The sequence below is a fragment of the Pelobates fuscus genome, chromosome 11, assembly GCF_036172605.1.
Source record: "Pelobates fuscus isolate aPelFus1 chromosome 11, aPelFus1.pri, whole genome shotgun sequence".
In the NCBI taxonomy this organism is placed as follows: domain Eukaryota; kingdom Metazoa; phylum Chordata; class Amphibia; order Anura; family Pelobatidae; genus Pelobates; species Pelobates fuscus.
Genome location: NC_086327.1, coordinates 85,886,390 through 85,900,212, shown reverse-complemented (window position 1 = coordinate 85,900,212; position 13,823 = coordinate 85,886,390). Strand labels below are relative to the sequence as shown.

Below are 13,823 nucleotides of genomic sequence, written 5' to 3'. Positions count from 1 at the left end.
ACACAGAGCACTGTGATTGGATGGATTTCAAGCCCACCAATCAGAGTGCTCTTTGTCATTTTACACAGCGTGGGAAAGTTCTTTGGAATTTTCCCACGCTGTGTAAAATGACAAAGAGCACTCTGATTGGCTTAAACCAGCCAATCAGAGTGTTCTTAGCCTAATTACAGGGCCTGCCAAGGCTTTATAAGCCTTCCCCCGCCATGCAGAGCTCAGTCTGTGCGGAGCCCTCCATGGGTGAAGATGGATTATTATTTTTTGCGCTCGTTTTTTTATTGCGTCGGTTATTATGGTTTTTTATTTGTCCTTTTTTGGGGCTGAAAAAAGAAGATTTTAGAAGAAAGAAAACATTGAATGGTAAGTCTTTTTTTTCTAATTCTTTTGACAGGTTCATAGTTAAAGCTCCCCCCTCATTATTTTTAGGGTGAGGGGGGTAGGTAGGGGGATAATTTTTTTTTGTGGGGGGGAGGGGATGACTAGGGTCCCCCCCCATTTGTATTCAGGGCCCCCACCCACCGCTCAGGGGTGGGGGCCAGGGGGGAGGAAATTAGGTCCCCCCCTTATTAGTATTTAGGACCCCCACCCACCGCTCGGGGGTGGGGGCCGGGGGGGGGGACAGTAGGTCCTCCCCTTATTGTTTTTTTAGGGCCCCCACCCACCGCTCAGGGGTGGGGGCTGGGGGGGACAGTACGACCCCCCTTATTGTTTTTTTAGGGCCCCCACCCACCGCTCAGGGGTGAGGGCTGGGGGGGGGAGGACAGTAGGTCCCCCCTCATTATTTTTATGGCCCCCACCCACCACGCAGGGGTGGGGGTGGACAGTAGGTCCCCCCCTCATAATTTTATGGCCCCCACCCAACGCTCACGGGTGGAGGCGGGGGGGAGGACAGTAGGTCCCCCCTATTGTGATTTATGGCCTTCACCCACTGCACAGGGGTGGGGGCCAGGACAGTAGGTCCCCCCCCTTATTGTTTTTTTGATGACATAGGGGGCGGATCGAACATCGCATGTGTTCGCCCGCGGTGGCAAACCCGAACATGCTATGTTCGCAAGGAACTATTCGCCAGCGAATAGTTCGGGACATCACTACTGATAAATAAAATTGGTGGACCCTCTTTTACAGGCCTACCTGAACATTGGTTTCGGCAAACCACATCCGACTTAGACACCATTAACATAACTCGGCTTATTGTCCCCGACCACAAATATATACATATATATATTTATTATTTTTTTTTTTATTACTATCCTTTCTTGGTTAAAGGATATTTCTCTGCTTTAGAGTAAATGCAAATGAAATAAATGAGACATCTAAAATATAGAAATCTATAGAGTTTCCAGGGATTATCTTCAGGAATGTGCACTGCACATATGGATGCCTTTCATTTTCTCTCCGGTGACTAATCTCTGGTGCTGGATTTATAAGGTATACCATGCGGTTGAAACCCAATGCTGAGGAGATAGGAAGGCAATCTTAGAAGGCCCTGTTGTCTAATGCTAAGGATACAAGTGAGGCCGTCTGCTCCAGGGAGCTCAGTACCATAAGACTGCAACACCAGCAAACTCTGAGGCCTCTGAATCTCCACCGAATGATTACACGCAGGATTCAGCCAATATACTGGCATTTGCGGCTTAGGCTCCAATTCTTGTAGCCAATACTCTAGCTACAACGCAGGATCTAAAACAGCTGTGTGAGCACATACAGAAGCTATCTGAAGATGACCTAGCGGTTGTGAAAGCTGAGGTGCAAGCTGTGGCAGCCCAGGTACAAGCGTCACAAGAAGATGTTCTTGGCCTTAAGTAAGGACAAGCAATGCTGGGGTAAATGGTAAAAAAATTACAAGGATATCACTTTACTGTAAGCACCTCATTGACAGAAATAGAAAAAAAATGAAAAATTAGGGGAATAGTGGACTCTCTTACCCCTGAGGAACTGCCACATTCTATTTGACATCTGTTAGCATCAGTGGTTCCTGAAAGCGAGCTAAGCAATCAAACTTTGATGGAGTCTATAGGATCACTAAATCCCCCCCTCTGGTACCCAACAATGTTTCCATGGATGTTATCCTGAGATGCCAATCTTATTCTCTCAAGCTTCACTTAATGTCTACATAGCAGAATCAAGTACCCTACAAAATTTAGATGCAAAAATGTACCTTCTTTACAATTTAAACAGAGCCACGCTGATTTGGAAGAAATCAATGCATCCCATCACTAAATCACTTCAAGAAGTGGGCATCACCTATCACTGGGCTGTTCCTTGGGCCCTCATAGTAACCAAAAACAGAAGGCAGTTTAAGGCTACAAAAACAGCAGAAGCTATTACCTTTCTTATATCCCTGGGCTTGACAAGTCCTCCATCCGATCCTTCCAGACCACCTTCCACTCACTCTTGGGATGTCAACAAATTGGTGTTGTTTACATGACTGTGTATACTTTATTTTGCTAATAACAATATTTAGTTTCATGTACAATTTTTACATTCATATCCTATTTTTTTGCTGTTCCACCTTGTAGCCATATATATATGTCCGTGCTGACATTACCATTCTGTAGTTGAAGTAACTCTCCACATTATCCTTTAAAATACTTTCCTATAGTTAATGACAAACATATATAGATACATTCTCCCACCCCTATTACTTCATAGGTTAGGGATTCAAGAACCTCCTTTCCATAGTCTTCTAGGGCATTTCATGAACTATAATCTGCATGTTAAGTAATGGCATATGCAAGAGTGTCGTTATTTACTTACAACTCCTCTTTTGCTCATTGAGGCGTGATAACATACATTAAAATGGGTGCTATCCTGTGACAACTGTTTAATATGTGCATGTTAATACTCTAATATCACATTTGTCTTCCTTAATGCAATATGTCACACCCACAAAAATACAAAAATGAAATAAGTATATATTTGTCCATCATGTCTCACCACCAATATTCTTGAATTCTTGGCTCTTTTGGCCAAACATATATATACCTCAAACCAGGAAATGGATTTGATAATCCCCTGTCCAGACACTTTTCTTTCCCGGTTTAGTTTACATTTCAAAATATTACAAATTCACAAGTATATTAAAATATAACTGAAATTAACAGGATTGCATTTAATTTTGGAAAGATGGATATACATCATGTAATATTGCAATGCAGCAAATGCCGTTTTTATTGCCCCGTTCATTTTTCTGTGGCTGTATTAAAATAAGGAGAACATTAAACAAAATTGTGTACATGTGAATAATTTCACAAGTTAATTTATATGTTTATTCTTTTTTATTATATACTATAGGTGGATAATCGGAGCTGCTGTAGCTGATGCTTTTTACTCACCTAACCGAAACCAAATAGGTAGGTGAAAGTTACAAAATAAGGTTCTTTTATCAATCAAGTAAATTCTGAAGGATAAAAATTATTTTCATTCTTTTACTTTTCTGTTTTACCATTCTTTTACAGTGAAATTTGTAATGTACAAACCCTATATGAAAGGCGTTACTTTGCTTTTAAGAAACGCTCTTACACTAAAACAAAATATATTTATTTTTAACATTAATGTGTTCCTCCCCATAAAATAAAAAATGCTGGTGAACTTACTGATAATCCAGCGCTAGTCATGACTTGTATGCCACCCAATCACCTTGTTTGATGCTGTGATTTTATAATTCTCTATTTTTATAATTCTCTATTTAACGTTTGACATGTGCTGGCTCTGCCCCTGACCTACCTCCTTGACAAGCTCAGCCAATCCTATGGGAAAGCATTGTTATTGGCTCTAAGAACCACTTCTGATGATGTCAGCCAATCAAGCTGATCAGGGGCAGAGCCAGCAGCAGCAGACTCAAATAAAAGTAAGATTCTACTATATTTAAACAGGCATTGAGCGGGAGGGATGGGGCATGGAGGATAAATGGTGGGTTTAACACTATAGGATCAGGAATGCATGTCTGTGTTCCTGACCCTATAGTGTTCCTTTAAACTTAACACACTTTACAAAGACCAAGAAATGGTGGATAAAACAATAACATCCAGCAAAATAGTAGACCTAAACAAAGGGCAGAGTGTGATAAGGAGTATCCCATAGTCTGTAGACTGGCAACTGTACAGAACTGGATATTTTAATGCCATATACTGCCTAAGAAAGTTTATCTATTGCAAAGGCAAAGGGGAAATTTTCTATATAAAGTAAAGAGAGTCTGTTATACATGAAACGTCATATCAAAAGGGCATACCCTTTAGGTTTAAGCTGAAACAAATGGAAGCAAATTGAGTCGCTCACGGCATATATTAACAGGGCTACCTTTAAAAAACGTAATGTGAACTTGTTTTCTTCAGTTGAAAAGCCATCTTTATACAATCACTAAATGCACTTTTATTCATTATATATATAATAATAATATCTCTGTATATCCATTCCTGCTAATCTCTGAAATACTAATCGGAAAGTTTAAAAATAAATAAACTTGGTATAAACTATGGAGTTATTCACTTCTGGAAAACACAAATCTTCAACTTAACTGAACTGAACCCTTTTTGGTCTAATCAGTTCACCACAAAAGGCTGGCTAAGCATCAAAACTAATAAAGTCTGTAAATATCTCCAAAACTCAGTTTTGTGGAATTTAAAGTAGGTACCAAATGTTGTATGCTGCAAATTGTTCCAAGTTAATTTATAGAATAGAAACTATTTTAAACTAGTGGGAACAATTTTAATATTGGACTATATAAAGGACTACACTACACGTGTCTTTTACTGCCTGTTTAAAATAAACATTTAGTTTAAGTATTTCTACATGAGCTATATTTAGTTATGTGTACGGAACACGCGCAATTGTAAAAATAGCTTTAGTGGCTTGTAAATAATTCACCCTTGGGGTGCCAGATAAGTCAATAGATTGACTCCAGTTTGTGTCCATTGCTTAAAGGACCACTATAGGCACCCAGACCACTTCAGCTTAATGAAGTGGTCTGGGTGCCAGGTCCAGCTAGGATTAACCCTTTTTTTTTATAAACATAGCAGTTTCAGAGAAACTGCTATGTTTATAAATGGGTTAATCCAGCCTCTAGTGGCGGTCTCATTGACAGCCGCTAGAGGGCTTCCGCGCTTCTCACTGTGAAAATCACAGTGAGAAGACGCCAGTGTCCATAGGAAAGCATTGTAAATGCTTTCCTATGAGACTGGCTGAATGCGCGTGCGGCTCTTGCCGCGCATGCGCATTCAGCCGGAGAGGAGGCAGAGAGGAGGAGGAGAGCTCCCCGCCCGGCACTGGAGAAAGAGGTAAGTTTAAACCCTTCCTCTCCATCCAGCCCGGCGGGAGGGGGTCCCTGAGGGTGGGGGCACTTGCACTATAAGGAAAACGAGTATGCATTAAATAAATATGAACTGTTTTCAAATCTGAAATTAAAAACCACTGAAGCCACAAAAGGCTAATTTCTTGCAGTTTTTATCTGCAGTACACCAATTAGCTGGCCGTTTAAATTGTTTTTTCAGAATCAAGTTCCCTAAAATAACTATATGTTGTACTGTTAGTTAGACAGATGTTCTCTTAATGTGTCTGCCTGTCTGTCTGTATGTATCTGTCTATCTACCTATGTGTCTATTTATCTACCTACCTTTTTACCAATGTGTCTGTCCACCTACCTATCTAGCTATGTTTCTACAGAGAGGATAAAGAGTGGTATTTGAGTGTACAAAATTTGTGCTCTTGTAAGAATATTATTTCTGTCTCTTAATATAAATCCGATTTTTCTATGTTTGATCTGTAAAGAAATATGCAAGAATTGCATGGTACACAATATGCTTTTATAAATGGTTTTAAACCAATTGTACAATTTGCAGTATTTCCTGCTGGAATCCTACAGCCTCCATTTTTCAGTAAGCACCAGCCACAAGCATTGAATTTTGGTGGGATTGGCATGGTTATCGGACATGAAATCACCCATGGGTTTGACGATAACGGTAATATTATTCAAACATTTTACAATCATATTTATTAAAAAAAATGTAAATATGCATTTTTGTGAAATAGTTTGCAAACTGTGTATAGGCAGCTTATCATATATAGTGAGGGAGCTTTATCAAAGTGTTATGTACTAATAATTGATCTCTAAAGTACTAAACGTGGGGCAATCACCATGGAATAACATAACATTAAATTAAGTGGTTAAAAACAAAATGTGCCAGTGGAGTGCTAAATATAACAATCACCGTTTAAGAATAGAAACTCAGCAATGACTTAAAAAAATATATATAGTGTAATAAGGTTAGCACATATGAAGAAAACACAGGTAGTGTGAGGATTATAAACTCACATTTGTTAGAGCCCAGAAGAGATTCTTTCTAATCTTATCCCTCAACATTTAAGCCTCTCCCCCTCCTGTACACCTTTACTCCTCCCACTCCAGTATGACCAATCTTATCTTCATTTATCTTTCTATACCAAGCAATCCTATCACTTCTTACCATCCAAATGCCATTTTATCTCCCATCTGTGTAGTCAGCCTTCCAAACTATGTCATTATATGATTTCCCCATCCATAATTATCCCTCTTCCTATGCCATGCCATAATATCCCCTTATGTCAGTCGCTCCCCTAAATATGCTTTGCCTCCTAACAATTCTTTCCATGACCTTATTGCCCACCTCCCTCCCTTTATCCTCACTTGCACTAGTTATCCTCACATTTTCACTTTAGCTATAGTGCTAAGACCCACATGACAAGATGAATTGGGGAGGACCACTCTATGAAACCAGGGAACCTTGTTCATCTCTTGTTTTGTGATTTTCTCTTATTAAGCAATAAAAACATTAGTTTAGATTTTAAATAGAGTAAAGCAGAAATAATTATTATACTTATAACTGGTTCTCTGATCCTAAAACAGGCAGAAACTTTGATAAGGATGGAAATATGTTTGATTGGTGGAGCAACTTCTCAGCAATGCATTTCAAAGATCAATCACGTTGTATGGTCTATCAGTATGGAAATTACACGTGGGAACTAGCAGGAGGACAAAATGTAAGAATGTTAGTAATATTGTCTGGTGAAAAACATGCTTTTCATAACATGAGAATTCTATGTAAATCACAACATAATTTAAGTCACTCATTTAATAAAAGGATTATAGATAAAATTGACTGCAACATGACAAAAACTAAATAAAGCATATATAAAGCAAACAAAGCATATTTTTTACAGAGTATACTCATCACAGGAAGTCATCAACCAGTGTGGTGTCCCTACCACTCATCTACCTCTCCAAAATACCACATCTTCAAATGACCAGCACCACTACCCCTGGCAATATTGTATTTATCATCTAATGTACCGCCACATATTTTCCATTAGCAGCGGTGGCCAGTTTGCATTTTGCAACTGCCCAGACTCAATACATAAAGGCTGTAAGAATTGCTACTACCACCACTAGGAGATTCAGGTAATGTAGATGTACTCACTAGTAGGAGAAAAGGGTCCCCACTAGGGTGCTCAAAGTAACATAAGTCGAATCCACAAAACACACAAGAAGATCTAGCCACACCAAGTAGCTTGCTCAATAACCAGTTTTTATTTGAGGAAAAAGTTAGAGCTTGGCTTGACAAAGTTTCTATACTAAGAACCAAAAGATTGCTTTAATTAGGTACATATCTAATAGGGTTGCACTTCCAGGAGAGATGGGCTAGAGTGGGAGGTTGGGAGAGACACATGAAGGGGCTGGGGGATGCGGGAGTGACACATGGATAGACTGGGGGAGGCGGGAGTGACACATGGAGGGTCTGGTGGGTGGGAGAGACACATGGAGGGGCTGGGGGATGTGGGAGTGACACATGGATAGACTGGGGGAGGCGGCAGTGACATGTGGTGGGTGGGAGAGACACATGGAGGGGCTGGGAAGGAATGAGACACATGGGGGGCGCAGGGCAATTTTCACACCGGGGCATCCAGTGGTCTAGCATTCACACATATTTATGCCTCTGGATGTAACTTGTTCCTGAAATAAAGACTGCTTATTGAGCAAGATACTTTGTGTGCCTAGGCCTTCTTGTGTACTTGTGACTTTCAGATTTAGTCAGTCTAATGGTGTCTCTGCATTGTGCCGGGACTGAAGCAGGGAAAACCATAGAGACTAACTATTGGTTTTCAAACACTGTCTGATCCAAGGTGTATGTATATGGCTGAAAGATCCTGTCATTTACTAAAGGTAGGGATGAGGGTTTTTTTTTTCTTGCTTTTTTTTACTTATACTCCATTTAATTAAGAATCTATTTAATTTCAAAACTTGATGAAAGGATCGTTATATAAAAAAAAAAAGGTGATAGTTCATGTATCATGATCAAGCACCAATAACATTCCAAAAACATAAAGAGAATCTCTTATCCATCCAAGTGAGTGCTGGTGCTCTTTGCCCTGTGTTTATCTATTGAAATAAGTTTAATGGTTTAGACAAATGTATTTATTTGTGTGTTTATTTATAACGACGAGGCATAATAGCGACCCTGACCTCTCTTGATGTACAACATATGTTTATTGCTCCACGTGGACATTACAGAGAAGAGATAACCTTAGTGTCTGAGCAATGTATCAATTGTTTGATTTGATGGGGGGGGGGGGGAATATTTGATTACAGGCTAAATAAGAATTTCTATCAAACACTAAGCACACTGCCAATTCCATACACACAGAGAGTGGGTTGTTCACTAAAATGGAATTTTTTGAAATTCAAAGTGAATCTCAAATTTTAAGGTAAAAGAACTTGTTTCCAGTTAGGCATGTTTTCAGTTAATTTATTTTGGCAATTTATTGAATAACTCTGAAAGACAGTACCCATTCCCTCTCTACACACAGACACATCGCTAATTCCCTTTGCACATGTGGATAGACCACAAATGTAATTTTCCCACATACCATAAATTACCTCTCACAAACACTCTAATCTAGCATAGTAATATAAATTATAGGACTTATTTAAAGGAACACTATAGTCACCTAAATTACTTTAGCTAAATAAAGCAGTTTTAGTAGGGGATAAGAAAATCTTAATTAAACAGAACTTGCAATAAAGAAAGCCTAAATAGGGCTCTCTTTACAGGAAGTGTTTATGGAAGGCTGTGCAAGTCACATGCAGGGAGGTGTGACTAGGGTTCATAAACAAATGGATTTAACTCCTAAATGGCAGAGGATTGAGCAGTGAGGCTGCACGGGCATGTTCTATACACCAAAACTGCTTCATTAAGCTAAAGTTGTTCAGGTGACTACGGTGTCCCTTTAACATTTAGCTAGAAAAATCAGTATCTAACACTAAAAACACCCTCTATGTAGATAAATCTATATAAGGGCCAAGTAAGAGTTTAGAAATGTATATGTCATTTTAAATGCCAATCTATACACAGTGTACCTGTGTCCTCAACAATTTATGTGGAGCTCCGCCCACTTTAATGACCAAAACCACTTTCTCACTACAAGGTATTATCATGTGTATTCACCCAAATAATGCATTACTTTCCATATATATGCCTATGTATCATTCGATAGATTGCTGATCAGATAAACCATTTGTTTTCCATTTTCAGGTTAGTGGCATTATAACTTTAGGAGAAAATATTGCCGACAATGGTGGAGTCAGACAGGCATACAAGGTATGTGATCTTATTTTTCATGTTGTTTTTAAATTGAATAAGAAACATTAAGTGGAGAAAGCTTATCCCTGAAATGTCAGCACCTCTATGTTGGCTTGAGAGTGAACATTTTTATGTCACTTTCAGTTTATATAGTTCATGTCATTATGTGTTCGTTGCAGTGAAGGCTCACAGCACATTTATAGCTGTAATTTATTTCTTAGTATTTATTGTTATTAACTACAATTATATAGCAAAACTTACAATAATAATTCAAGACTTTCCAAGTAGACTCAACACATAAAAAACTTGTATAACAGATTTCTATATAACGATCATGTTTTAAAAATGTGATAACTACCATTTACAGTAATATTAGATAAAAAAAAGACTTGAGTCCGACAAGTTCAAGCATTCACACATCTGTTTCTGTTCATCCAAAAGAAGGTTAAAAACATTATTTGAAGTGATATGCAATTATGCCACAAAAAAAAAATATATATATTTTTGAATATTCTGGAGGGAGGCTCCAAAAAAACACCTTTTTTTTTTTTTTTTTAATAGAACTTTACAGAAGCTGATAAAACAACCTTAAATATCTAGATAAATATCTAGATCTTTATTGTTCTTTCAGTTAATAACCTTTCAATACAAAAATTGATTATAAATATTTTTATATATTGCAGTATAAAATCTAATCCATCAAGCCTCACTCACACTCATTTATTTTCTGGTATTGATTATAAGCCTGTAAGGAATAATCTTCACTGCCAGATGCTAATAGTCACTGATATAATGAATGTAAAGTTGCTGAAAATGTTATTTCACCTTCTGCTTTCAAACAATACAGGAAGTTTCACTGGGTGACAGCATTCTTACATTCAAAGGGGGCGGGAGGTTGATTGTGCTCTACCATTTCATTGTCATAATTGAAATTAGCAATTCAGAGATTGATAAACATTGCTATTGTAGTTTTAAATGCTTTTATTTTAAAAATATAGGATTTAACTGTATTTGCTGTATGTGGGCATTTAGCTAAATTGCAGACATTGCTTTTTTACTAACATGTCAGACTCTGTGAAATAGTTCAAGATAAAGGACACTGTATACTGCATAAAGCTTTTAATTTACCTTTTTTATGAAGGGTGAAGATATAAGTAAAAAAATACAAATTGTGTAAATTTACATATATTTTAATTTTAAGTTTTTCTGTAAAGCAATCTGTTTAATTATAACTAAAATAGATATCTAGCTTCCATTCAGATAGTTTCATTCATTACCTGTTTCATATATTTCTATGAGTATCTATATAACAAAAACCCTATTTGGGATAATCTTCAAGCCATTTATTGGAGACATAAGAATTTTTGCAATTCAGTTACACTGCCTTTCTGTTTCTTTTTGTCAAACATTTATTGAGCATATTCGAAATATTACAGACTGTGTTGAAATGCAGTATAGTAGTGTCATTGACACCTTACAAATAAAGAAATATAATAAAATAAGAGAGGGTAAAATAAAATACAATGCGTTGCATAAGAATTATCCTATAGTTTACAGAAACAAACAGTCTGGTATGAGAAATAACGCATCTTGTGTAAAACGCTTGAAAATTTACTTAAGGGTTCTAGCATAGGTGAGAGGTGTCTATACCAGTATCAACAACATCCTGCCTTATTGTTCATTAATTTCTGTAAAAACATAGAGTGATCCCTTGATAAGAAAAGGCTTGTGTGACATTGTCTGAGAAACTTAAATTGTCTACATCGGGTATAATATCATGAGGGTACGCAAGGATGTGGCAGAATACAATGCAACATAATAAGTCTACAACATTAAATTTATGTCCAAAAAACTCAGGTCTCCTGGGGACAAGGAACTAGTGTGTGCACTTGAGGGGGAGGTGGAATCTCATTGGATTGAGTAGTTTTCTACATTTACACTTGGATTGTATAAGTGAGGGTAAACCCTCTTTTCTTTTCTTTTCACCATAGGATGTTTTTGTTTTCTGTATCTAATGTAACTTACCGTGTTTTTAAATTTTGAATTTACTATTAGTGCAAACTAATATAGAGATTATTTATTTAATTGAGCCTTATAAAGATTAACCCCTTAAGACCGCAGCCAAATGTACAAGTTGTGATCCAAAAAAAACGTAAACAAAACCTGGCATTTGCGCTATATGTCTGTCCAACCGTAATTCACCTCTTTCATATTAAATGCACCCACACTTATTATATATCATTTTATTCAGGGGAAACAGGGCTTTCATTTAACATCAAATATTTAGGTATGGAACATAACTTAATATGAATACAATATAAAAAAGTGAGAGAAAATAAGATTTTTTTAAATTTTCTTGTGAACCAAGGACAGGTGTCCAGGGAACACTAGTGAGATACTGGTCTGAGTTGTTAGTCACTTAAAATAAAAAATCATTTAATCGGTATACAAAACCATGAACTTAGAGTAAATGTAAAAAGAAACAAATATAAAAAGTGATAAGTGCACTCCAACAGGGAGGAGGGTAGAGAGGTAGCTCAGGGAGCGCAGGGATGAGCGTAGGCAGTGGGTAAAGGGAGGTAAAAGTAGTTGTAGCTATATACTAGTCCTATGCAAGAGAAAACAGCTCTCTACAGAAATGGACATAAACTATAGTGGCTACTATGAGAGTCTCTCCAATACCCAGAGCAACAATGTACATAGACTGGTAAACTCCAGGATACTGTAACAGCCTGTGTGATATAGAGTACTTCACACCTGCTATAGAAATAGAATAAATCCTTGGGGTGTACAACCAGCCCGTTAGTAGAACCCCAGTATAAGGTTACATAAGAGGATAAAGTCCTAGACCCGTGTTGCAAATTGCTTCACACTATCTCCTAAGGTACAATATATCCTCAAAGGCTAATGCCCTATCTGTGCCAAATCTGAGGTATAAACTCATACTGAGCCCTGAATAAAGCTCCAAACCGGCTACCAACCCTCCTAGCCCCGATTAAACACCCAAAACAATGGTGAAGAAAAAAGTGCTGTGCTTTAAAAGAACATTACTTCTGCCTAACGCGTTTCGGCGCTAAAGAGAGCGCCTTTCTCAAAGGCTATCAACGGAGAACTGGCTCCGGACTCGTGTTAAGTATGTGGTGCTGAAAGAAATAAGCCAATCAGTGATGAGTGTGGGCGGCGTTCTATTCAGCCGTAATAGCCGTTTGTGAGTGGTTCACCAATCTGTCAATCAGATGGTGAGGCCCCTAATCGGAAACAGAGGGGCGGAGCTAGGTGCCGAATCTGGAACTCATGTATAGTGAGTTACCATGGGTACCTGCTCGTGTACCGGTCTCGTTCTTTATAACGTAAATGTATTCATACAGTATGGTATTGCCTTAGTCGCTCGAGAGAGACAGTAATCCCCATTCTCCATGTAATGGCGATGGATAAATCGCCCATGGGGTGGGTTTTTCCCCCCGATTTATGGCAAGAACGTATTGAATGGATTACATATAAAGTGCATATGGAGACACAGTGTATCACATGGTGGCTATTAACAAGAAATACATATAGCTGCCGTAGATCTTTTTACAACAGTCCATGAAAATGACATATTAGTATAATGATGCTTGTTGGGAAAAGTGACAAGCAACTAATATATATCGTATGAAGGGTTTATGATGCAATAAGTGGGGTGAATGTGAAGCCTTCATTGAGGCCACAAGGGGATAGAGTGTTCAATGTCTGGATCCAATAGCATTCTTTCTGCCTCAAAATCAGATCCAGACCAGTATCTCACTAGTGTTCCCTGGACACCTGTCCTTGGTTCACATTCCAGTTTCGTCTTTGTATTGCATTACAAGGGTTATCCCCTACAGAGATACGACCTGGACACACTGAATTTATCTCTGTTTTCAGGGATTTGTTCTTTATCTCATTTTAAATTTTCTTAGTTCTATGTGACATTCTAACTGTGAATGTCATAATACTGTTTGCTTTTACTGCAATAAAATACACATATTTGTATTCAGCGATGTCTCACGTGTAAAACAGGCATGCCCCCCGACCGCGATCTGCAGCGGCCATGTGCCGCCGGCCACGTGGGGGGTAAGACCGCCCAGGACGTACTATGCCGTCCTGCGGCGTTTAGAGCCGCCCAAATAAGGACGGCATAGTACGTCCTGCGGTCTTAAGGGGTTAAATCAAATTTGGTTACATCTACCCCATAAA

General features: G+C 38.3%; 1 protein-coding gene across 3 annotated transcripts in view; it reads left to right on the top strand.

The window, feature by feature from the left end:
• The window catches only part of MMEL1 (membrane metalloendopeptidase like 1), a 325,883-nt gene that overhangs the window by 281,173 nt on the left and 30,887 nt on the right, over positions 1-13,823 (top strand). For all 3 annotated transcript variants that reach the window (XM_063435947.1, XM_063435946.1, XM_063435945.1), the window contains exons 17-20: positions 3,292-3,350; positions 5,835-5,954; positions 6,878-7,011; positions 9,561-9,626. In XM_063435947.1, the coding sequence (XP_063292017.1) occupies positions 3,292-3,350; positions 5,835-5,954; positions 6,878-7,011; positions 9,561-9,626 (379 nt within the window). The remainder of the gene's footprint in view (positions 1-3,291; positions 3,351-5,834; positions 5,955-6,877; positions 7,012-9,560; positions 9,627-13,823) is intronic.